Source organism: Polypterus senegalus, chromosome 3 (genome assembly GCF_016835505.1).
Source record: "Polypterus senegalus isolate Bchr_013 chromosome 3, ASM1683550v1, whole genome shotgun sequence".
NCBI lineage: Eukaryota > Metazoa > Chordata > Cladistia > Polypteriformes > Polypteridae > Polypterus > Polypterus senegalus.
This window is the reverse complement of record NC_053156.1, coordinates 258,724,805-258,752,684: the sequence shown is the minus strand read 5'-3', so window position 1 is coordinate 258,752,684 and position 27,880 is coordinate 258,724,805. Positions and strand designations below refer to the sequence as shown.

General features: G+C 35.5%; 1 protein-coding gene across 3 annotated transcripts in view; it reads right to left on the bottom strand.

Annotated features, from left to right (window-relative positions):
• Positions 1-27,880, bottom strand: part of LOC120526083 (protein eva-1 homolog A-like) — a 258,671-nt gene that overhangs the window by 124,320 nt on the left and 106,471 nt on the right. The window contains exons 4-5 of one of the 3 annotated variants that reach the window (XM_039748973.1): positions 27,020-27,172; positions 12,099-12,242 (exon numbers count right to left, since the gene is read on the bottom strand). The exons of 1 other annotated variant lie outside the window; for it this stretch is intronic. In XM_039748973.1, coding sequence (XP_039604907.1) covers positions 12,099-12,242; positions 27,020-27,172 — 297 coding nt within the window. The remainder of the gene's footprint in view (positions 1-12,098; positions 12,243-27,019; positions 27,173-27,880) is intronic. One more of the 3 variants, XM_039748974.1, reaches the window with a different exon arrangement.

Below are 27,880 nucleotides of genomic sequence, written 5' to 3'. Positions count from 1 at the left end.
CTACTTTCTAGTACAATTGTGAAAATATGTGTTGCCCTTGCAATGCCAAATTATATTCTATTTTACTTCATTTTAACATTATTAAAACTGTCTATATATACTTTATGCAGCTTCATCATGAATTACATTTATGGTTCTCATGTCTACATTGTCAAAACAAAATGGCTGACTACGTTTCACACCTTCATGTTGCTTATATCTTCTTCGTTTCCATTCCTTGTTGACAAAGGCATCTCAGGAAGTCACTCAGGGCAACATTCCCTCTCAGCCACTTCTCCTCCCTGAGACAGCAGCAGTGGAACCTTCCCAAACCACAGCTTATGTTCAACCCTTCACCCAATCCTTGGCAACATATTTTATCTGGAGAGCAATAAGTGCAGGGATAGAATGAGCCCTGGATGAAATGATGGAAAGCCAGTCCACCACAGTCACATTGACATACCTGCACTGCAATTTCATGAAGTGCATGTGGGACATAACTACATACTATGTTATACTATAGATACTGTACAAACATATTTTTGTTTTATTTGTATTTCTAATGTAGAATTTACTAAAATGGCTACTGTTTACTGATAAGTCTTGTCAATTATATTATTAACCAAATCCTTAGTGTCTTAAGATGTTGATAATAAGATACAGTAAATTTCTGTTGATTAAACAACAAGAGTCAGTTTCAGCAGAGAGACAATGTCATCCTTTTTAATATACATGCAGATAAGCAATGTCTGTATCTGATACATTAACTGCATAATAGTTGTGCAGTCCATGTGGTTATGTGTGAGAAAAATGCATTGAACAAAATCTTTCCAATAAGATTCAACTGGTGGTCTTTCATGATGAATTGCTAATCTTCAAAGTGCAGCTGCCTGTCATTAGGTTAAATAGATTCCATTCTTTTTACTCTCATAATCTGAGCCTGAAAACGTGACTCATCAATCTGTGCTGACCTACAGTATGCATAATAAAAAATTCTTCAGAATATCATGTCAACTGCTTGTTTTAATGGCGTAATTAACTTGTATGTTTTTTTGAATTAGTGGACAAGCAGTGCACACAGTTTCTTGACTACAGTAGTAAAACAGTTGACACCAATGTAAATGATTTATTACTTCTTACCGGGTGTATGTGAGTTCTTCCAGGGGTGGCTCTGATTTTCTGCTATGGTGCAAAAACATCGTTTGGCTATTTTAAACTGTCCTAATACAAGTATGTGGCTCTATTTTCAGTGCAATCAACAAAAGACTGACTACCTTTGACCTTAAACTGGACAAACCATTTAAGAAAGTAAATGGACAGATTCTACTATGACAGAGTTGAGGTTCTTTCAGAATGTAATAGCATATAGTACTTGACCTAACAAGACACAGCAGGCATTCAGATTTAACCAAAATAATATCCCAGATCAGCAGAAAATTGCATAAAACATAGATTGATAACAAGTTTTATACTCAATACAAAAATGTCACATATGCCAAAACAGAAAGCATTAACTAGCTACTTTTGATACTAAGCCTTTTAACGCAGAAATGGAGCATGTTTAGCAAGAAATACTGCACATGCTGAGGCTTTCAAGGGTAATCACATCTTGACAGCCATCAAATCAAGGGGCTTGTTAACTCAGGTAACTAAACAGTATGTGATACATTTGTGTGCCTTTTCACCCAAACATCTGAAGAGAAAAATGACAGTACATGACAATTTGTAATAGGAATGCAGCTGTATCAGATTTAGAACTAACACACACTATATAGTGCACTACACAAAACTGAAACAGAAATGAGAAATTTACAATTTGTTTTATACTTAAATTACACACATACTGTATACAGTGCATCTGAAAAGTATTCACAGCGCATCACTTTTTCCACATTTTGTTATGTTACAGGCTTATTCCAAAATGTATTAAATTCATTTCTTTCCTCAGAATTCTACACACAACACCCCATAATGACAATGTGAAAATGTTTACTTGAGGTTTTTGCAAATATTAAAAAAAAAAAAATCGAGAAAGCACATGTACATAAGTATTCACAGCCTTTGCCATGAAGCTCAAAATTGAGCTCAGGTGCATCCTGTTTCCCCTGATCATCCTTGAAATGTTTCTGCAACTTAGTTGGAGTCCACCTGTGGTAAATTCAGTTGATTGGACATGATTTGGAAATGCCCACACCTGTCTATATAAGGTCCCACAGTTGACAGTTAATGTCAGAGCACAAATCAAGCATGAAGTCAAAGGAACTGTCAGTAGACCTCCGAGACAGGATTGTCTCAAGGCACAAATTTGGGGAAGGTTACAGAAAAATTTCTGCTGCTTTGAAGGTCCCAATGAGCACAGTGGCCTCCATCATCCGTAAGTGGAAGAAGTTCAAAATCACCAGGACTCTTCCTAGAGCCGGCCGGCCATCTAAACTGAGCGATCGGGGGAGCAGGGCCTTAGTCAGGGAGGTGACCAAGAACCCGATGGTCACTCTGTCAGAGCTCCAGAGGTCCTCTGTGGATAGAGGACAACTTTCCAGAAGGACAACCATCTCTGCAGCAATCCACAAGTCAGGCCTGTATGGTAGAGTGGCCAGACGGAAGCCACTCCATAGTAAAAGGCACATGGCACCCCGCCTGGAGTTTGCCAAAAGGCATCTGAAGGACTCTTAGACCATGAGAAAAAAAATTCTATGGTCTGATGAGACAAAGATTGAACTCTTTGGTGTGAATTCCAGGCATCATGTTTGGAGGAAACCAGGCACCGCTTATCACCAGGCCAATACCATCCCTACAGTGAAGCATGGTGGTGGCAACATCATGCTGTGGGGATGTTTTTCAGTGGCAGAAACTGGGAGACTAGTCAGGATAAAGAGAAAGATGACGGCAGCAATGTACAGAGACATCCTGGATGAAAACCTGCTCCAGAGCACTCTTGACCTCAGACTGGGGCGACGGTTCATCTTTCAGCAGGACAACGATCCTAAGCACACAGCCAAGATATCAAAGGAGTGGCTTCAGGACAACTCTGTGAATGTGCTTGAGTGGCCCAGCCAGAGCCCAGACTTGAATCCGATTGAACATCTCTGGAGAGATCTTAAAATGGCTGTGCACCGAGGCTTCCCATCCCACCTGATGGAGCTTGAGAGGTGCTGCAAAGAGGAATGGGCGAAACTGGCCAAAGATAGGTGTGCCAAGCTTGTGGCATCATATTCAAAAAGACTTGAGGCTGTAATTGCTGCCAAAGGTGCATCGACAAAGTATTGAGCAAAAGCTGTGAATACTTATGTACATGTGATTTCTCAGGTTTTTTTATTTTTAATAAATTTGCAAAAACCTCAAGTAAACTTTTTTCACGCTGTCATTATGGGGTGTTGTGTGTAGAATTCTGAGGAAAAAAATGAAATTAATCTATTTTGGAATAAGGCTGTAACATAACAAAATGTGGAAAAAGTGATGCACTGTGAATACAGTGGAACCTCGGTTTACGAGTAACTTGGTTTATGAGTGTTTTGCAAGACAAGCTAAATTTTTTAATAAATTTTGACTTGATAAACGAGCGATGTCTTGCAATACGAGTAGTATGGTTACGCTTTGTCTGCTGAGCGTCATGTGATCACAACTGAGCTGATGGTTCTTCTCTCTCTCTCGCGCGTGCGCGCGTGTGTGTGTGTGTCTGTCTGTCTGTCTCTCTCTCTCTCTCTCTCTCTCTCTCTCCTTATCTCTCTCGCTGGCGCACAGTGCGTCTCTCTCTCTCTCTCTCTCCTTATCTCTCTCGCTCGCTCGCGTCTCTCTCTCTCTCTCTCTCTCTCTTCTCTGGAGGGCAATCGTCTCCTATTCTCCATCTGAGTCTGTGTGCCTCACTCATATAGTCAACATCCGTACAAGCGTATACTATTTACTACAACACTGTGACTGTGTGTGTGTGTGTGTGTGTGTGTGCGTGTGCACGTGTGTGCTGTGAAATGCGAGTCCCCATCTTGAGCCCCAAAACACGAAGCTGAGTCTCAGCTTTATTCAGCTTGAAACAGCAACAGCGCTGTTATTTATTGTAGCGGGATCTTTATAATGTTCCTTGTATCACCCATCGACGGCAGGCGCTTATAGCATGTCTGTGATCTTTTTGGATGTGCTTATACAGCGAACTGCTACAACACTGGGAGACTGCGATTGCTTCGGGACACTCTTCCGCGTGTCGTCCCGATGGGTGGAATCCCACATGAGTTTAGAAACTCACTCACACCAGCTATGATTCTTTTTAAAGGTAAAGTGCAGGTTGATTTGTTTTATGTATTTTTACTTTATGTTTTGTTTTAATCATTTTTATATGAATAGTTTTGGGTTGTGGAACGAAATCATCTGAGTTTCCATTATTTCTTAGGGGGAAATTCACTTTGATATTTGAGTGCTTTGGACTGTGAGCATGTTTCCGGAACGAATTATGCTCACAAACCGAGGTTCCACTGTACTTTCCGGATGCACTGTATATATTAAAAAACAAACACTTTACATATTGTTATCCTTTAAATTTTCACCAATGCCCTTTTTTTAGGATGGTGTGCCTCATTCAGATGGACTGATCACCCCAGTTCACCTGTTTTTCAAACCATGCTTACAAGTTCAACTCCAAAAAGCCTCAGAAATAACTAGGCTGTGACAAGGTGTGAATGTATAACAAAATACCTGGCAATGTTTAAATGTTACGATTATAAAAAAAAAAAAAGGTAAAGAGGTGAAAACCCTACTAAAAAAGAAAAAACTTTTTATATTGCATTTACTTATTCGTAAATTTACAGTGCTAAAAATACTAACACACAGCAAAATCACATTAGAAAATTAATTTAGTTAACTTGCTGATACAAATATAAGGTCCTGTCATAATCAGCAGTATTTACCACAGAAAAAATGCCATGTGCTGTGATGAATGGTTTTCTGTATTTGAACACGGAATTTGTTCCTGTTTACTGTCACTAAAAACACTGCATTTTTTGTCATTCACATGTCTCTGTTCAAAATTAATGAGACAATATTTCAATAAAGTTGCTTACTAGCTGTCGCTCAAAAACAGAAACCTAGAAATATACACCAATTTATTGAATATAAAACTTGCAATTGAGGAAAATGAAAAGCTTGGTCCGTATGCAACATTATGAATATACTGTGTGTATTATAGTCCATTTCCATAAATTTCATAGGTGTAGAGTGGTAATACTTTTACTGACAAAATTAATATATGGCAAAAACTTGTGAAAAGTTACTTAGAATTGATCTCTGCCTTTGCTGTGGAGTAAACAGAAATTTAAGAGAAGATGACTGGTTAACCACAACGTAAACAACTCCAGAAAAAATACAAAAATATGTAAAATCCCATTACCTTGGTTGAGTGATTACCATTGCTGCCTCATGGAGCCAGGGTCAAAATCCCTGGGATTGAATTCTAAGCCTGGTCATCATTATTGCACAGTCTGCATGTTTGTGTGAAGTTTTCTTGGTACTTCAAGTTTCCTCCAATGTTCCCACAGATGTTAGAATTAGATTAAATTGTGATTTCAGATTGACTCTGGACCAAGATGACAACCAATGGATTGGCTCCAAATCAATTTATCTGTGACTTTGTTTTTTTGGGTTTGAAAATATTATATGTAAAACTGAAATCAAGTACAGGGAGATTATTTATAAATGAAGATCCTGTGGCCTGGAACATTTACAAGGCTTCCTCAAATAATACCAGGAAGGCCAAAGAAATACTAAAAAGGTCTGCTCATTAGTAAAATAAAGAACACAAGGAATTGTAAAACACAAGGAGTAGCAGACAGTACGAAATAAAGGAATACAAATAACCTAAACAGGATCTGTACCTCTGTTGAACTATTTATGCACTTTCACAAGCAATCCTTTTTAGTAATCTGTAACAATACCTCTAGCTTTTCTTCCATTATCAATTCTTCTAACTCCAAGTCCACTCAAGTAATAACTCCTGAAATCCCAGGGCTGTTCTCTTGGAACTCCTCTTACCAGTCCTAGGTATCTCTGAAATCCACAACCATAGTACATATTTAAAGAATTAAGTAACCCGCATTCAGTCTGGCCAACGTAATGCATAGCATGGGGCCTTAAATACTGTAACAGGCCTCCCCTTTAGCAGCTGCTTAACTGAGAAGATTCTGTTAATTTAGTAATATTTTGCTATTGCCCTGTTCCCACTACCGTGTTTCTAGAGTTAACACATCCAGGGCACACCCTATTAACATAATTTAACACCCCTGGTTGCTTGTAATGCTGACTGCGAGGTGGGATTCCTTTACACATGCTGAAGTAAGCTAACAAAATAGAAATAAACACCTGAAGTGTCCATAGATTAAAAACACATGGTCAGATTAGATTTAAACAGCGATGTTAACATACTTTTGCAAAAGGGAATTCCCAATGTCAGAATAACATATATGGTTGCCAACAATTAGGAGAAAATATTTATTTTACTAAGGCAGGGGCTTAATTTTGTCCACAATGATATAATTTATCTAATGTTTAATTTATTTTGAAAATATTATCTTGTCTTTTCCAGTCTCCAAAGGAAACGTTTTCAAGTAATGTTTGGCTCTCTTACAACCCTTACAAAAATGTCTTTCAAGAGGAGAAGCTCCCTGCAGGGAAATTACAGTTGGAAGCACGCCAACTGCTGAACTAATGAAATCAATCCAGAAAAACATCTTCAGAAGTTTCCAGAATATGTTACAATACAATACTTTTATTAACTCTTCTTATTTACAGGAGAAATATGATTTTTAACTTTCATACTCAAAGAACAACACTAACGTTAAAATACCTTGTTTGTTTTGTGGGGGTACAGAATGTTGTGACAAGGTTCTGGGCTCAAAAATGGACCTCTAAAGTCTAGAGAGTCCCTTAAATTTAATGGAATCTTCTAGTAAACCCCTTAGTTACACTTAAAGACACGATCACTTAAAACAGATAAGCGATCAGGAGGATGTGAACAAAATAACTGTAAGGAGGTGAAAATATTGAAAAATTTTTTTAAAATACAAAGAGGATCAAAGAAGACAGAGAGAACAATACATACAAAAACTAGACTGATGAAATCAAAAATGTTGTTGGATGTCTTTCTCTCAAAATACAGAATTTGAAAACCCTGTCACCGCAGTGGGGTAACACACACAGTGTAAAGTACTGCACAAAAACAACCTTATTTTTCTTCTTCCTAACAGTAAGCTCTTGACCTAACTCACCTGATGATTCTAGAATGAAAAAACCTCTAGCATAAGAAAGCATTGAACTCACTCACCCAAAACTAGAATTAGTTCAGAAGGTCAGTTCAGCCTTGGAGCCTTCAGACAATCATGTCTTTTTAGGGGTTACTGAGATCACCCCTAAAAAGGCAGTCAAGGCTATCTTAATTAAAAGACATGCAGTCCCTTTACTATGTTCAGGAAGTGTGTGTTACCTTACCCTGCAGAGAAACAACTGACTTTGGGGTAAACCTCCTAGACATCACATTTAGAAGGGCCACATAGTCCCATTTCTATGTCATGATCATTCACTAAGAGAGCTGTTTTGTTGTCCCCCTGCCCACTTTTTGTGGCATTCCCCTCTAATTACTGGAAGGGTGAAGCATTCCATCCCTCCTTTCCATCCTTTAGTATCATAAGAGAATGTTACAGTATTTGTTGCTCTACATTAGTTCTCACCACCCTCCCTCCTCTGTCTGCTTCACTCTCTTTCTCTTTCTGTCCTCCTCTCCCTTGAGCTTGTGCCCTTCTGGGTCCTGACCCCATTCTGCACCATCATTGCCTACCTGACAACTCCTTGCACACCAGCCAGTACATCACAAGATTTTTTTCTAGTCATTTGCCCAACTTCATACTACAACACTAAAACAAAGTAAGCACTATTAAACAATGTTAAACATTAGTAACGACTGTTAACTTGTCAGCAAGTAATTAGATGGTGTAAACTACATATATATCCTTTTCTGAGATTTCCTGCGTAAAGGTGTCTGTCTACTAAATGAATAATAATTATAACGCTGCAAACAATTTAACTGGAATCAACAGTTTGATATAATGAGGAGAATATAATTCTTCAAAGTAATTGGCCTTTTTATTTAATGGTAATTTAAAATATTTGTACAAGCTTTTGTTAACTGGAAAGTTTGTATCTAGAGTTTAATAATAAACTGTCCTACTGACATGAACATTCATATAGTCACCAGTGAGATGATCAGTTTATTAATACAGAACACTCTACACATTCACATTTCGATCCCAGAACACAGAATGTAATCTTTCAGGCCGATGTGGTTCCAAATGTTTAATATCCAGTTTTTGTCTAATAGGAAAGTGTTAAATTGTATCATACTTGAATGATGATCAAAATGGTTCAACATAATGTTGATGGTAACTGTGCCACTGCAGTGAGATGAACAAGTTCATGCAGCCTTTTAAGAGCATCATGAAAAATTCAGACAATGGGTACTTGAGAGAGTCTATCCTTCAAGCTGCAAGGCGGAACTGAAAAGTTCAGGCTGCACACATAGAAGTGAACAAAGGTATGCCAAAACACTGTGGGGTCAAAAGGAAACTGGAGACTGGACAGCAGCACTAGACACGTTTTCAAGCCCTAAAAAGAAATATTTTTTCTAGATAAGAAATTATGAAGACTAAGTTTGCCAATAAACAATTAAACAATACTTTAAATTACTTAGAAGAGTTTACTACTTATTTAATTATTGCAAAACAGCAATATCTGCTGAGAATGGAGGGGGGTATTGTCCTGCCTGCCCCTAACGTAGGGAGACCAGAACCTTTTCTATAATAGAGAGGGTTTCAAGTATCATGCTTAAAGAATACATCAGTTAAGTTTTTAGTAATGTTGAAGAAATATATATTGGAAAATTAAGTTTATATTTAATTCTGTATATTTAATGTATTTTGCAGATATCAAGCTAAAGGAGAACAAGGAAATTAAACAATTCGATGCATTACCACAAGTTTCTAAAAAGTCTACAACCACAGCAAATACATCCGTAAACCACAGTAGGAAAATAATTACCTAGAAAGGTTTTTCAGGACAAAAAAAAAATTAGAAAAGCAAGTTTATGGGTGGCTACCTACATCTCTTCTGTGCTATCTCATTCTTTGTCATCTCAGATAACATTATGCTTATTTTTACTCTATATAAGGTATAAAATAGAGGAACTTTCCTGTATTTAAGAACTTTTGGATCTTTGGTGCCTTGTCAGAAATTAACCAATTCTATAGTACACTGTTTTTTGTATGCAACATGATGGCATGTAGATGAAAAAGTTGGTCCTGACCTTCAGTAATATCTTCTCTCAGACAAGGAAGCTTAGTATTTTTGTATACTGCACAAAAAGAGACCATACTCAAAAACACTTGGAATAGTAATTGAAATCCATAATCTTAAAAGACTGCTTAATAAAAAACTATCATTATTATTTCCTTAGTAGACTCGTACAAAAAACAAGCATTATTGTGAACAGGAAAATAAACAGATCGGAACATGCTTACTCTTACAGCTAGACTCATTGGTTGCTGTAAAACAGAACTCAAACAAAATTAAGGTGTTTAATGGCTATAAGAGTGGAACAAGTCCCTAATTTCATGACCAGTCAATTCTGATGGCAGACATTCAGCCACATCTTTCTGAGTGCATTGCTAGCAATATGAAGATGACTGAAACATATGCTGGGATTTGTAGTCCCAGTTGTAGTTTCAGTTTCATTAGAGCAGCCAGTGGCAGCTGCTGGAATTCACATTCCCTACTCTCTGGAACATCCACTTGATCCAGAAGTGTTTCCAATGGTCTATGCCCCCCGCGCCAGAAGTACTCCCAGGTCTTAGATAAAAGAAGCCACCCAATCTCAGCCAGGTAATTCAAAGTCGGGTGGAAGAGGACAAAGTTGGTTTAGAGGAGTAGAAGGTGAATGAAATGTTCATTGTAAGAATTGAGAAGGTACCTGGATGCCAATAAACCCTTCAAGTATATTGGGACTTGGGCCTGTGCAATTGTGTCTGTATTACAAATTTATACACTCCAAGCAAGGTTTGTTTATTTCACAGATATATAGGGAATAAATCAAATACAGTAAAATTAAAAGTCTTTTAATGACAAACCAGTGAACTATACAAACTAATTACAGTATGTAAAAATGGTACTGATGATGCCTCCACACCAGCCGGACATACAACTTCTGCTCTAAGATCAGGATTTTTTTCCATTTACACCCTCCCTTCCTTTTTTCATTTTTATTGGGATATGCCTGATATAACAGCAATGTTGTGCAACATTGCACACACGACTATCACAGCCACCACGCTGAGGTGAAAATATGTTGCCACCCAAAGATTTACAAAGACAGCTAAAGCACATTTTTCTATAAACCAATATTGTGTTCTATCCCACTGAAGGTTTGCTGATATGCCATGTTGTATATTTTTTCGGACACCACCTACAGGTTAGTTATAGTCAGGTGTCAAATAACATGCATACATTGGCCTGGATGAATGCAATCTGGATCCTCCCCCGAACACAATATTAATCTTTCATGACTTCAAATAACTTGTACACTCATTGCAGCAAAACACTGATGGCAGCTGTATCAAGACTCTAAAATGCTGGAAGTATGAATGGATACCAGCTATAACATAAATATTTACCATAAAAAATGTAGCTGTGCTGTGTTTGTGAAGTTAAGTAAGCTATCTGCAATGTTAAAATACAGATTCTTCTTTTAAAGAACATAGAGATATTATCAACTTATAAATTTGTAATTTTTAACAGCAGCGATTATTTACATTAAATGAACTTAGCAAGTTACTGAATTTCAGTGTAAAATTATATCCTATTATTAATTATAAATCTTAGTAGTGTAACCTTTCAGACATTGTCATGACATCATTTTATTGCACTGCCTGCTGCTAAGGTTGCCACAAGGGGGAGCCAGTTTAAGAAACCTTTGAAATTAATGAATGTGTTAAGGAACATACAAATAACAAAGGATTTCACATGGTACTTCAGACATGATCTTAGAAAGAAGAAATAAAATAAATAATAAGAAATAAAAATCAAACTTAAGATGGAGTTTACTATGATGTTTTTAGGAAAGTCACCCCAACTTCGCTGTTGCGATAAAAGTGTTATCTTTTATGTATAAAAAGCTAAACAGGTCAGATCTTCTTTCCTGAGACACTACACAGATACTGAAATTAAACTTTTCAACTTTTCAATTTCTGCACATAATACAGAGTACAGGATATCCATCGCTTTTATGAGATGTTACCTAAGATGCAGCCAGGTCATACTCTGCCTTTAATAACAAGTGATGTACAGTATAAGCCAGTAAGTGTTTTGTGGAGAAACTGACACTTTTACATATGGCCCTAGCAGCTTTAAAAGCACATTATTTAGTTTACATTGACAAAATTTATCTATAAAAAGTGTCAGAAACACGTCAGTGGTGAAATTTTATTTATTTGTTTGCAGTTTTGGTAAACCATAATACAGTGTTTCTCAACCTTTAAGTACTTGCGAGTTTTCATAACAGTTTTAATCGCGCCCCCCCCCCCAACATTTTTTTGAAATGTAGATGCATATTTTATTATACCTACTTAACTTTTATCGACATTTATCTAACTCCATATTTATTGTTCTAGTATCAGAATGTAGTTTAAATTCATTTGTTTTGGTTTCAACAGATATTTTTTTCATATTTTTGAATCTTGTTTTCTTTTTTTCACATCTTCGCGCCCGCCCTAGGGGGGCCCACCCCACAGGATGAGAACTACTGCCATAATATGATTACTTAAAGACTGAATGAGTATGATGCTATATGAACACCAAAACTGTCAGGTTTATTGCTTTTTACTAGCACTTCAGCACAGATCATCACCAATGTAATGAACCGCAGTACATCTAAAATATAACTGAATCTACAGAATGAGCTCTGTAAATTGTGCCAAAACAAACAAAGGCAACAACAAAAACAAACAAAATAAAAACCCAGGTCAAAAACTCTTGATTCAAAAAATTAGTTAAAAAAATTAACTAATGAACTTTGCATAAAATAAACTGGAACTCACCACAAGTGTAAATAACATTGAGATATTTACGAATGCCAGGATAACAAGGATCTCCAAATTCATGGGAATTAGCCAGTATATTGCAGCTTCTCTTTCCATGGCAGCGACTGGTCATTATCTGTAGTGCAGTGCCCGAGAGACAATCTAAAACAAGGAAAAATAGTTTTTAAAGTACTGAGAAACCTAACGCTTTTCTTATTTTATTGAAGTTATTATTATTATGGGAGCGTTGGATATAATGCAAGGAGAAAATGTACTGGTGTGCCACTTCTTTGCAGAGATCAATTGCACACCTAATCAGAAAAGACTGTCATGCTTATTTTGTGACAGTAAGCCTATCTTTGTGTTTTCTAGCCCTGGAAATATAAGCTTGTTTTTGAAACTGAAGCTTTCTTTTAAGTTCAAAATACCCTAAATTCAAAACAAAAGAAAAACACAATGTAAAAACGGTACATCCTACTTGTGGGGAAAGTCTGTCAGATAAAATTGTTATTTCTAAGGACACAATTTAGAAAATATCAAGGGGGGAGGGTCAGTAAACTGAAAGAATGCCCCCTATATGTTAGGTGTTGGCATTGTGTTCAATAAAGTATATTTAGACATTTGTTGGATATATTACAAGTCACTTTAGGGCAACCAATAATGCTTAACCTTTTAAACAGGAACTAAGAGTTAGAGATTAAGGCAACCCTAGAGACAGTTGAGGACATCCTGGGAAGAAGACTCCAGGAATTCCAGAAAGTGTTTCACACCAATAATGTAGCTTTGGGAATTGTCCCTAAGGTAACTCTAAGGTGGGGTTGAAAGGCTGCACCTTAATAGCGTCCTAATGAATGTAGAAGTTAGGAATGAGTAGGGAAAATGTGCAAATGTTTGTATCAAAATGCCAGGATTATGAGAGAGAGAGAGAGAGAGAGTGAATAAAGTGTTTTTTTAGGGAACTTTAGATAGATAGATAGATAGATAGATAGATAGATAGATAGATAGATAGATAGATAGATAGATAGATAGATAGATAGATAGATAGATAGATAGATAGATAGATAGAAAAGGTCATATTTTTATGACAAATCATAGACGAAGCAATCAGCATTTAGCAGTAAAGCTCAATCAAGTTGGGAACGTATATATATATATATATGTGTGTGTGTGTGCTCACGTGTGTGTGTACTGTTTGTGTATATATATATATATATATATATATATATATATATATATATATATATATATATATATATATATATATATATATATATATATACACACACACACACATATATACACACACAAAAACATAGTATACATGCAGCATAGCATTAATAACATCAAGCATGTCTGCGCCACAAAGAATATTAATAATTGGGTGAAGGTCAAGTGAGTGGTGTTTTCCAGTCTAAGGTACTTTTCTGACAACAGCAGTGATATTTAATCCAGTATAGACATTACTGTAATATCTAAAGAAGGAAAGGCGCTGCAAACACACCAAGTTATAAGAGCCTAAATATGCCACTGAGGCAGCATTCTGTCTGGATGAAGATGAAGTGATATTGACAAAAAGCAGACCATGTGCAAGCCACCACAGTGTAAAAATAGCAGTACCATATGTAATACTGACAGGTGTTCATATTATTCCTTCACTTTGTCTGTCACTTAGCAATAAAACATATACACATACAGCTCACAGGCAAATGGTGTGGCTCCTAAAACTGGCTACAATAAAAAATAAAGTTGTTGAAAGCTGGGGAGGCAAAAAGTGGCACCAAATATATGCAGGGAAGAGACAGAAAGAGAAAATAAATTCAGTCTAGTCCACTGAATGGACCAGGGTACTATGATATCCCACAGGCCAATTTTATCTGTGCATTATTAGAAAAGTTTTAATAAGTGGTACATCTGCATTGAATTTAAAATACAAAAATATTTTTAGCATTACCATGTCAAAGAAAATCCAGCACAAACACAATATTGCACTGCTGTAGGAGAGTGACTCAGCCAACTGTTGTTATGTATTCTTTCTAAATCCACTCCCTCCCTGTGGAGCAACCCCTCCAAACAGTAGCCACACATGCAATTGTTAACAGGACATAAAAAGAGAAAATAAAATAAATATGAACAGGAGGTCAAAGTAGTTTATGCAAAGTGAGACCAGCTGTGCACAGTAATACAAATGTAACCTTACTGACATGTGAATCTTCCATGAATTATGTTAATGAAAGTGTGATAGATTAGCCAATAGGCCAAGAACCATGCAGGACAGAAAACAATAACTTGACATGTAGCGGGAGAAAGACCCACCAGGGACCAGGCTGTATAAAAACAGAACCCACAGTAATGACTGGAAAAACCTTCTAAATGCCCCAACAGACTATGACGAAACAGATATCAAGAGTTGCCAACAGCAGTGCCTTAGTGGCAACACTCTTAGGTCTCATGGCAAAGTGGCAAGATGCCACAAATTTTTTCAAATGCTGTAGACAGCCCCAGTGCAGTTCTGGATCTTCACTGTAAATGCTGAACAAGAACATGAAAAATGTACCTAGTTTTTCAGTGACAATGGTTATCCTAGAACCCCAGAATGGGGTTCTCCACACTCAGTATGTGTTCTGACTTGAATCAGGTTATACCCACTTCTGGCCAAGAAATTATTGTGGCCAGAGTTAAGGTGAGAGAGATCAAGGGGGTTGAGTGTAAATGTAAGTTTCAGCAGCCCTTTGAAAATGTTTCTGTGACAGCAGTAACTGTACCATATTGTGCAGAAATCCAGACTACTCACTTTTAAAAGCTGAATTTATCAATTCATCCAATATGTCAGCTTTGTCTCCATCTCCACACTGCAACTGGGCCTTCCTCTTTGTAGATATATGTTGTAGGGGTTTATTTTGCAAAGCACTTTGTGTCACTTCAAGTTAAATTAGATTTCCTTCGCTATTCAGCTGTCCATCGGTGTTCAATTTTTGTTATAAATTGTATTTAGTCTCTCTCTTTATTTACTAAACATTTTATATGTTGAATAGAAAACAGTTATCTTGTTCAGGCTTTAATTTAAAACAGCAATTTCATCAACATGCTTTAACCACTTTGGCACTCAGGGTGCTTTGTATAATACAAAGTTTTAGAAATTCTGTTAATGCTTGGTAATAGCATTCCATTTTACATCAGTTATGATACCCTGAAAAAATGGTTATAGTAAGTTATATGAGCATATGCACTACAGGTCTTATGATTAGGTTTATTTTGGACACGTTAGGCAAATCAGGAAGAAAAATCTTTTAGTGAATAGTTACATAATATCTATTATATGTGTTAGCACAGTGATTACAATTTTACTAAAAACTGTGGGGGTTATTCTTTCTTTTAGGTAGTCCATACTACATTTGGCAACTATCATTGAAAATTGCTTTGCCCTTGTTTTTGAAAAATCACCCTTTGTTTTAGTAGCATTCAGGGTGAAGGGGATGTAAGTTTGAGCTGTGATTCCAAAAATCACGAAGTGTCTGCACTATACAGTATGTCAACGGACCAGGGTTTTGGGCAGTGATCATTGTCAAGGTCAGAGCTAAGCTAAACATTATTATTCCAAAATGAAAAATTTACATGCCCATAGGCATATCAAGTAAGTACTGTATCACAAATATAAGACAGTAAAAAACTAAATTTACAAACACTAAGTCACAGAGAAAATTAAAAAACATATTATGACCAGATCAACAAGGGATCACCCCAAGCTCACAGCACACTGCAACTGAACCGACATGTTCTGCAGTATATTATTAGCTAAACTGTCATGTATTTAGCCAGTTCCATTGGGTTGCAAAGAGTTGGGGAAAACATTATTTAACATCTGAATATTAACTAGACTGGCAGTCTCGACTGTAATGACATTTGGCATTTGTGCCAAAATGAAAAAAAATAAAGGTAATTATGAAGAAAATAATCACATGAAAAGTAGAGATAAAAAGGAGTTATTACAATTTGAAAAACTTCAATGATGTATAAAAAAGATTTGACTGATTGATACGTGACAAAACCAGGATGAAAAGAAACCTTTTGAAATAAATAATAAGATTTTTTGACATGTGCAATCTGGAATAGTCTGCACAGGAAATAGTCTTAAATAAAAGTTACTTTTAAAATAAAACTTGCAAAAGTCAAATTAAAAATATTTTAAAAATATTAAATATTTAAACTGAATAAAACAAAGAAGTAACATTTAATGATATCAATTAGTGTAAAGTATTATCAAACACTGTGTTCTATTTTATAAGGTTTATTTATTTCATTTAGTTATAGTAATTATTGGGTGCATTTTGCTTTGAAATCAACAATAATTTGATACAATTTTAAGAATTAGAATGCAAGACAAACCTACACACTTAATAACAAATGTTGCTGTATCAGTAGGTTTATCTTGTATCTCTGTTTATTTTAACCTTTTGACAAGAAACCCTTGGGCCAGGGAAATATATAACATATATTGAAAATGAACAGTGCCAACATGCTAACTAAAAAAAGACAAATATTCTGGAAAAGACCCATTCCATCTGGGAGGCTGGCTACACCCCTGACATAATTTTGTTCAGCTATTATTCTTGATTACTGGGATAATCACTGATCCTTTACTGTACTATACTGTATTTACTTATATATTTATATAAATATATATTTTATATATTTACTATACTGACTAGTCCACTCTCTACTGAACAATGAAAAAGCTTCTAAAATGGATGTTGTTATGTTTATACTTGTAAAGTTTTACAAGTGATTTAATTTGGCCATGGCTCCACTCTAATTGTGCCAGAAGTCAACTTTTTATAGTAGGGTAGGCTTTTTATTTTTACGAATGTTCTTTGCAGTATGTGGAAAATGTCACTGAACTCTGCCTATTCTATACTTATGACAAAATGTACTCTGTTTCAGCAAAACACAGGGTGTAGGTAGCAAATGTCTGAGAAGCAGTGATACTAGTGGTTTTAGTTGCTTTCTGAAATATATAGCCTGTTGTAGTCTGTCCTTGACAAAATGAGCTTTACTTCACCATTATATTATCCATTAACCACCATTAGCACATGATACACTAAGCAACTTCATGTAACAATGTGAAATGCTTTGAACGTTTTCCAGCACATCCTTGCCTTTTCTCTAATTGATTATAAATTTGCTTGTTCTACCACAGCTTGCTATTGCTTAATCCAACAGCTATTTTCCTCTAGATAGTGAGCCTTTTCAGTCAGTTTTTCGTTCACATTACAGAACTGAGACAGCTCTTCTCCATGTAGTTATGGATGTTCTCCAGTCTGCAGGTTGTGGTACATTTAATATTCTCCTCCTTCTTGACCTAAGTGCAGCATTTAACACTGTTAATCATGAAATCCTCCTGTCATGTCTCTCTACTGTAGGGATCTCAGGCTTAGCCATTCAATGGTTCATATCATATCTTTCTAATAGGCAACAGTTTGTCACACTCGGTTGATATAAATTCTTCACCTCACTTGTGTTGCGTGGTGTCCCACAGGGTTCAGTCCTTCTGACATTACTCTTTCTACTTTATATCCTTCCTTTGGGTCATATTTTTCGCAGACATGGCCTTAACTTCCGCTGTTATTCAGACAACATACAGTTATATCTTAGTACTAACTCCCCTACAGACTTGCCTCCCAGCACACTCACTGACTGCATCACTGATCTTAAGCTATGGATAGAAAATAACTTTCTCAAACTTAATGCCAATAAAAATGAAATGTTACTGGTAGGCCCAAACTCCCATCTTTCTAAGGCATCCAACTTCTCTGTTTCTGTTGATTGTACACTTGTCAAACCGCTCCTGTTGTCAGAAATCTTGGTGTTTTGTTTGATTCATCAGTTAACATTTAGCTACACATTAGGTCTCTTTCCAAAATTTCATTCTATCATCTCCGTAACATTCCACGCCTCTGTCCATTTCTGTCCTTTAAGGTTGCTCAAACTCTGTTTCATAATGTCTCGTATTGATTACTGTAATTCCCTTTTCATTGGCCTCCCTGTAAAATCTATACAGAAGCTATTGTACATTCAGAACTCCGCAGCCAGAGCCCTCACCCACACAAAGCAACAACAACAACATTTATTTATATAGTGCATTTTCATACAAAAAAGTAGCTCAAAGTGCTTTACATAATAAAGAAAAATAAAAGACAAAATAAGAAATTAAAATAAGACAACATTAGTTAACATAGAAAAAGAGTAAGGTCCGATGGCCAGGGAGGACAGAAAAAAACAAAAAAAATTCCAGACGGCTGGAGAAAAAAATAAAATCTGCAGGGGTTCCAGGCCACGAGAACACCCAGTCCCCTCTGGGCATTCTACCTAAGCATTCTGTTCAAATCTTCCCTGTTCTTAAATTCAAGATTGTGCTTCTCACTTTAAAGCCCTACATAACCTTTCCCCCCTCTACCACACTCAGTTCCTTAATCCTTACACTCCTTTTCACTCTTTCAGGACCTCGAGCAGTAATCTCTTTACTGTTCCATGCAACAGACTCTCCACCCTTCAGTGTTATGGCCCCTCAACTATGGAACTCTCTTCCTCAGTCTCCGAGATTGCTCCACTTTCTCCACCTTTAAATCTCAACTCAAAACTTCTTCTATGAACTTTTGCCATCTGTGTAATTTGTTTTTTTTTAGTCTGTATGTAAAGCGACCTTGGGTTTCTGAAAGGAGCTTTATAAATGCAACTTATTATTATTATTAGATGTGCTTGCAATTTGAAGATGACTGCATGTTTCGATAATTGTTTTCTTTGGCCAAATGGTGCTATTCCAATTTTCAGCATCAAATACATGACTACAGTAAATATGAATGTGTATTATATAAAGACATGCTACATAAATATTTCAGTATATTGTGGAGTTGCTGAGTCGTTTGCTGCAACATTTCAGTTGTACTTAAATGTTTTATTTTCTTTTCAATAAAATGTATTGGTTTCAAAGTAGAAATTCAAATTCCAAAACCCCTTCACTATCAAATGAGAGAAAACAGAGCAAGAGTATACTAGGTGGTAATTCTTTTCTGCGTGCGATTGTATCCAAAATACTCTGGTTGATTGGTGATTCTAATTTTGGACAAGTCTCAGTATGGGTGTATACATGACAGGTCCCAGCAATGAGATGCCATACAAAGCTGCTGTGATTGGCTCGGCCCCCCCACAACCCAAAATTGGTTTAAGAGGGTTACAGAATGTTATGCATGTAGTGTATTTACAAAATATCCCTTTTAATCAGTTATTAATGCTCAGATTTAAATCCACTGTGAAAGAAAGAAAGAAAGAAAGAAAGAAAGAAAGAAAGAAAGAAAGAAAAGAAAGAAAGAAAGAAATTATAGTCAAATAAAAAATATGGTTGTCATTGTATGGTGTATAGTGCTATAGATTGTGCTGCTGCCTCACAGACCCAGCATACTAAGTTTGATGTGGTCTGTATAGAGCTTCAAAGTTCTCACAATTTTCCATAGGATAGTCCTGGTTGCCTTGTACATTCCCAAAGTCATGCAGGTTAGTTTTATTGATGATTACAAATTGGACCCTGTGCGTGTATGAGTAGGCTCTGTGAAGGACTGGCAACCTGTACAGGGATGTTTCCTACCTTGGGCACAGTGCTGTGAGCCCCAGCCACTCAATCCTAAGTTGACATAAGCAAGTTTAACAGTTTTATGCTTTCGCTGTTATTCAAAATGCATGAATTAAACATCAACAAATGGATCTGAAGGTTGTAGAACATAACTACCGCACCTATGATATCATGTTAAAAAGTTACATAAATAAAAAATTGAAAAAAGTACAAAGTAAGTTTATATAAATAACTTGAATTTCAGTTGAAAGGGCTGAAGCCTTCATTTGAGCCTATTAATACTATACTGACATCTACTGGTTGAAATATGAACTGCTTTCAAAAGAGGCACGTTTCATTTATAGTAGTACAGTACTTTAATAGTATATTATTCACAATTTTTAATAGTTCCACCTGACATTTTTAATGTAATTTATTTTTGGGTTATTTTTTTACAAAAAACAAAACATTTTCCTTTTTCGTAAATAAACAAAAGGATGGAAGATTTAAGCATAATAAATAATGTATTTCAATACATTTTTAGTTATCAAGATGCTGAAGACTGGCAATTTTCTACACATTGGTTGGACATGCAATTAAGAAGTTCACTGTACATATGACAACACTACTGCTACTAGTGCTGCAACACTAGGATAATACTGGAAGCAGTACAACTCATGGATAGCTTAATTAAGACCAAGAAACAAGTTATTCTGTTTAATTTTACAAATACTGTTTGCAATCCTTTATAATAAAAGAGTGAAAAACCATTATAAAATACAAAGACCATGGTAAAGTCTAATTAAAGTTGAGGTTTCTTACTTTTCCCACTGTATGAAAAACACCTCATTTGGTCCATTTATTTGTTTATAATGATCTACATAATGGTCGATAATTTGAGGAAGATCTGTATGGAAATATGTAGAAATATGCATAGAGCACATTTCAGAATGTTATGCTCTGATGGTCTAATACATTAATTCAACAAATAACATTTTATTAGGCTTTTGTAAATGTCTCCTTTAACACATTTGGTACAAAATTAGAATCCTTTTATTTTTGCTCTGGTCAGACCCTAGATCACCTTTGTCTCTAATACAACTAGTTTCTTCAGTATTCTTTAGCAAATAAAGACTGCAGTTTCTTGAAGAAGAAAAAAATTACTGGCAGAACTGTTCTTTGTAAATTAAACATATATATTTATTGAGAAAATATTAGGTTGATTATGTGATATTACCTCATGGCAACACATATGTATGTAGCCCCATGAATTTTAAATAAAACTGGTATAACTTCATATGTCGAAAAATATAACACAAAATTGCAAATATCAAGACAATATTGTATAATGGGGTCACTGTTAATTTGTACCCCCAGTATTTAATAACCTTAGTATTATTGAGTGTAAATAAAAACAAATAAAATTAAAATGGTTTGTTAAAGAAGTTATGAACTTCAGTCCTACATAACATGACAATCCTGTGTGAAGACTTCTAGTTTAGCACCACCATTACGCCACCGTAAATTTCACTTTTCTTTACTCAGTAATGGTACTGTGTGACCTGGAAGGCATCCAAGGTGAAGCAGAACACATCCCCTCACAATCCTAAACTGGATTAAGCTGATTTGAGAATTTTATTTTATTTTTGATGTAACTTTCATCAAATGCATGTCATGAATTGTGAGAAAAAAGTGAACATAAACAAAAAAAATGTTTTGATCATATTTGTCTGCTATATACACAAAAATACCTGTATATTTCAATTTGTCATAAATGTACTATAAAAAAATAAAGTACAATTCTGCTTTCGGCCAATTAAAGCATTAACCAAACCAGGAAGGTAGAATATTTCCAGTTTATAGGAGTGAATAATACAGAAGGTTCTTTCACACTGCAGACACCAATTGCAGAGGATACTTCCTCCAATCTTATTATGGTGTGTATACGGTTTTTTTTTTGGTAGTGCAAAAAAGAGTTGGCAAGTCAGACTGGCTTAATGAAAAGTTAATCTATCCATCATTCTATCCGTTTTCTAACTGTTGTATGATGAGATAGGGGTCAGTGGCAGTGTGCTGCTCTTTCAGCCAGCCCAGGTCTGCAGGGTGCCACTGGCTATCTGGGCAGTATTGGATGCACAGCAGTAATGAACCCTGAATGGGTTGGTTATGTATGATCATGTGTGGTCATTCATATATCCCACCACAATTTATGTGGACAATTCTTTCAGATTTGGGAGGAAAGACAGAGTATCCAGAAGAGAAATAATCCAGACACTAGGAAAATGAGTAAATTTTGTACATTCTGTGCATGGGCTGGCATTCAAACCCAACTGTTACAATACACTCAGGATTTGATCTCTCACTCAAGTCTGTTTTACTTAAATTTTTTTAACACTTTTATTGTTTTTTGAAATACTGTTATAGATTATGATTTTATTTTCCATTTATAAGGAAACAAAGGCTGAATGGCCCTGATGATGGAGCAAGGAGGCTGTTGAGGCATTAGTTGTAAATTCTGTCATATCCTTTTCTTCTGAATTTTAGATTGTGTATCTTATTTTTGATTCTTTGGTTATGGACTTTGGTTTAGCTTAAAGGTTTAAGAATTTTGGGATTCTAGACTAGTTTTGCTTGCTTTGGCTTGACTTTAAGACATGATTTTTTTGCTTTTGTGTGCTACTCTTGAATGCATTAACAGGTATTTAAAATATAAAGTATAAAGTAGCAGTGCTTTTTATTAGTAGACTGTATTGGAGTTTAGTGATCTACGTTTGGAGGTATCCTGCACCATTTGCATAGAAAAAGTCAAGCTGATCATTCCCCTTCTTACCAAAAATACAGAAACATCTATCTTAATTCCAGTACCCCTGCTCTTTCACATGACCTTAATGCACAGGAAGATGAGGTCTTAAAAAATATCTCTGCTGTATTGCCACCTATCTGCAGTAAGTAAAATGAAATGGTCACATCTGGGGTAAAATGATTAAAACAAAAACTTGTTAATCGCTGCAATTATAATATATTTGAATATAAATCACTGACACAGGAAAAAAAATTTATAGACCTTCACTTTAATTCAGGGTTGTAGGGAGTTAACGCCTATCACAGCTGCATGGGACCAAATCTGGATAGGGTAGCACTCCATTGTAGGACCCACTCACACACACCAACTCCAAACTAGCCAACACTAAGAGAAGGGTCATTTCCTGGTCTGATTACTGTCTTTGTGGAGTTTATAAATTGAATTGAGCCCGCATGGATCTTCTACAGCTACTCTGATATTTTCCACAAAAAATAGTCCAGTGTGGGTTGTTATTGTTTGTACAGTTTATCTTGACAGAACAACTTAGAACAAGGAAAACTACCAAGAAGGGGTTGAAGAGCTTTGAATCCCTTAGGAAAGCAGCAGAGTGTATGACGCACATTCTTACGTACTGGCACCCATTTTAAATATATTAATGATGTAAAAAATAAATCTAAGTGACATAACCATAATTGTAGAGTAGAGTCAGTGAAAATCAACATGCATTTAATTTTACTAATTCTCAAGACAGGACAAAAGCAATGATTTAATGCTTCTCTGAAACTATCTTCTCCTTCACATTACATTGCCTTTTTTTTAACTCCTCTGCTCTCAAATATTTTTCCGAAATATTACATTTCATTTCTTTTTAAATTCCACTGCTCTCAAATAATTTTCTCCTTCATATTACATTGCACTTCTTTTTAAATTCTTATGTTTTTATATTTTATACTGCATGAATATATTGTCAGTTAGTCTTCAATTTCGTTGTTCCTTTGTAAAAGTGACAATGACAATAAAGATCTATCTATCTATTACTCTACTCTTATATGCCTCTGAATTTATTCTGTGGCAGAGCGGGGAACTGAAGTGGTAAGTTATAATGCAAAAATGCAAGCTAAATGTAAAGACATCAGTGCAATGAAAGTCTGTAACAAGAAGAGATCCCTACAATTTTCAGATTCAGAAGCTACTAGGTGTTCAGTCTAGCTTTAAGCTTGGAATGAAAAACAAGTTTTCAAAAACAGACCAAAAGCCAAAGGTTGTAGCTGTCAAGTGGAAAAACGTATCTTATTCAGGTCTGTGTATAAGGAGTACGGCAACTGTTAATAGTTAATACAGAAAAGAGAAAACAGAACACATGCAGCACTTGTCCTATCTCTTCTGAAAAACAATAGGTGAATTTTAAACATAATGTACTGTGACTGGTTAACACTGTGGACACATGCACTATATCTCTGTCACATTGACCTTTAAAGAATAAATATTATAGTATCTTTTGCACTTTCCATTGCAATGTCCACAGTACCCCATAGGAAGTTTGACAATTAAGTGGAGACCATTTAGTTTGTCAGACTCATGTGGTTAGCGAACAGCTACATATTCTAAAATATCTTATCCAGATGAGTTTTCAAGGTAAACAAATTTCAACAAAGTTGTCCAGGCAAATTTTTATACACTTGCTTTAACACCATGTTATATCCAGCTAAGTTTATACAGAATCATGTTGCTGAAATTATCTTCATAGATCACCCAATGAAAATTTAAAATCTGTGCTTACGTTTCTAAAATTGTTGGCTGCCTCCAAACATGTACATATTTAGCCACTTGTAGCATAAAGTATCAACAAGCCATTTTTCATACATTTCAGCATATGTTAAGTTGTTTTTAATTTTTACTTTTACAGACATGAACATCATGTCATTTACCCTCTTTGATTTCAAGCAGCAGGAGAAGTGAGCAACTGTTATTGAGGTTCGGACAAGATGCTGCGCAGCTGCAGAGATGGATGTGGGATGGGGCGGAGCCAGACTGTGAGCATATTACGAGACTTCCAACTATATTCTAATGCAGTAAGTGATGGTACTTAACTTGCACAGTGATGCATAAATAAACTATTATTACTACCATATTGAATTAATAAAAATATAATTATTAGTGATTTGAACAAATAAATACACATCTAACATCATAACATCATACCTTTTCACATTATATGTAAATGCACCTTAAAAGGGCAGGACCACATCCTCTGGTCACACTCCCAAATAGAGCTATAAAAGGAGATAAGCACTATTTATTTATTTACTGGAAGGAAATCAGGAACTCTGCAGATGGTGGCATCATACAGTTATGTGGATGCATCCATTTACACACAAGTTGTAAAATATAAAAAACATCATTTTGACAAATAAAATATATTGTTCTTAAACCTGTTTAATTCATTTCAGTGTCATTTGGGCTGGACCATATCCCCGCTCCAAGAGACACTCAGACATTGCAGGGCCAAAATTTAAAATAATAATACAGTATATATAAAATAATGCTCAGGTACTAACATGAGGGTTTTATTTGACTTACGCTACAAGTGTTGCCTTAATAAGTAAGCATAACATGTGGGTAACTGCAATGCCATTCAAGGATATAAACAAAATGTCTCATTTGGAAAGAGCTGTGAAGATTTCAATAAAGATATGCTAGAATGTGCCTGCCAGGCAAAGAGTTAAGTAAAATATCAGAACCACACACACACACTGCATATGTGCTACATGAAAAATGAAATTCTTCAAGTCTCTCTCTTTGTACTTGCTGTTGACAATATTACTTTGCAAATAATAGTTCAGGGACTGCTCACAGATACTGACTTAAAAATACATGGCATATCATTTCATGTTGTAATCTGTTTCAGAAAAATACTATAAATGTACTTGCCTGTTTTGAATGCTGTTTAAATGCAAGTATATTTTCATTTCATTGACTTAAAGCATGCTTGATTCTTACAGGGTCCAAAGTGTTATTACAAATACTGTATTAAACTCTTAAAGAGACAATATGATGTATCACTGTAGACGCAGGACAAATAGTGAAACTATTTTATCTGTAATAGCCCTGCATTGTCTCTTACTTTCCTGTTGCTGCTAATGTTAAGCCATTCATTCCATCTAATATGTACATTCAGAATATCTGGACTGACTATGCATTCCCAATGCTGTCATTACCTATGAAGTATGCATCTTTTGAAGTGTTGATTTGCAAGTTTATGTGCATTGTATATATTGTTTATTACACCTTTCTGTTCTATTTTTTTTCCACTGATATGACCTTTTAAAATGTTTTTTATTTAATTTGTTACAGCAAATAGGCTAAAAAGAAACCACAGGCAAGGACCAGAAATTGAAAGTAAATCAGAACTAAAAAAAATGCATAATGTGGCTGGAGCAATAGTGTTTTTGAAACCTAAAAAGTGAGTCTTTTATTTCTCATATCCTTAACTGGATGTTTTTGACCATTCAGAAGTATTTAATTTATTCTCATGTTTACATGTTTCTGCATGAAGTAAACAGTACAAATACAATAAGTAAACACAGTAAAGATACAAATACATTTATGAGTACAAAATACATCAAAACTGATGCTTAGTAAGTATGTACTTGATACTACCAAACTTTCATTTACATTGAGCTCTTACTTAAATGTGACAATTACATTTTTATTATCAATACAAATTTCACTTTCTCTGATTCTGGGTTGTAAGGGACTTGTTCAATGACTCTGCACATTTACAAATGTCAGTCTAATCTAATCATTCAAAGGGAAGGTCTACAAATGCCACACAAGTATGGAATCTCAAAGCTTTCTGCCGTCTAGTAGTGATTACATAAAGAAAAACGGGCAAAGGATGTGCCTGTTTGAGGATTACATTGTTCATCTGTGTTATTTCCCATATTTGACCCACCACACTTTTTACGCAATTCTTAAATATGTAGGGTTATTATGAAAGTAACCTCTGGAGGAAAATGTTTCCCTTCCCTTTCCTGAGCTTCATACCTGGAGATTATTTTTTCAAACTCACTTGCTTTTTTGCATTTCAAGTAATATTTTTAATATTGTAGTGAATTGTTAATTACTGCCTAGGGTATCAAACCTAGATCACTGGATCTGTAATACAGCAACATTTGCCTTTATTACCTTTACTCAAAATTATCTTAGTTTCTCTTTTAAATGTGCTATAAAAATAAATATGACTTGATTTGGCTTGAGAGTGACCGAACAGTGTGCCAAGGAGGCTACCTTGAGAAGAACACGCATTTTTCTTTATGTTTAAGTGGACTATGTGAAGTTGTGGCAGGTTGGAGTTCAGTTCCCTGTTTCTCCTTTATTCCAGTTCAGTGACTATAAGAGGATCTGAACATGGACTTGATAAATGTTAAAACCATTACAAAAAATTACTAAATGAGCATATTATAATGTCCTGAAATCAATTAATTAGATTTATAACATCAATTGACTTGTAACAGGCTGCTAATTAGTGCTTACCAACTGGTGGAACTCCATAGTTATGATAAGGACACTCCAGGCTTCCTTCTTGAGATCTCCCAAAAATAGCAGAATAAATTGCAATTACCATGCTTCGTTTACAGCTTAGCCTTAACCGGTCCTCCTCACAGGCAACTTTACTCTTGTATTCATCTGGAAAAAAAAAAGTAATTTACATTACAAATTACCACTCCTGACATAAAACATAAAGCTTTAAATAATTTATGAGGCCAGATCCAAGGTAAAAGTTACAATACAGACTAATTTTCATTATAAAATCACAAGAGAATGCTTAGGACAAGATAAACTCATTCGCACGCTCATAATTATTTATGGCAACTAAATACAAAATTATCAGTTAACCTAATCTGTATATCTTTCAAATGAATGGTGAACCCAGGGTCACAGGGAGACACAAAATCTATTCAGTGATTGGTTATCAAACCCTATTGCCTAAAGTTGTGAGGCAATGGCTCAAAGTACTGTGCCAACTTAGAAAACACAATTAACTATGTTCATGGACTCTTAAAATGACTATTTGAGGTAAAACATTACACAGCTTTACAGAGAAAAAATTTGACAATGCAGTTCAATGAAGACGAAATATAGCAAAGAAAAACCAACAAGAAAAACAAATATAAATCAAAGACAAAAAGACATCTAAGAAAACCGTATGCTCTTTTAATTTCCTTTATGCTTCAGCAACACTCCAAGAACCTTTATTTGTCACTCTCACCCTAAGGTTAAATCCAGACTGCAGCTAATAATGTCAAGTAGTGAGGTTTATAAATGGTAATTTAATTAGATGGCAAAGCAGTAAGATCAGGTCTCAAATGGAATATATCTGCTGGTATTTACTAT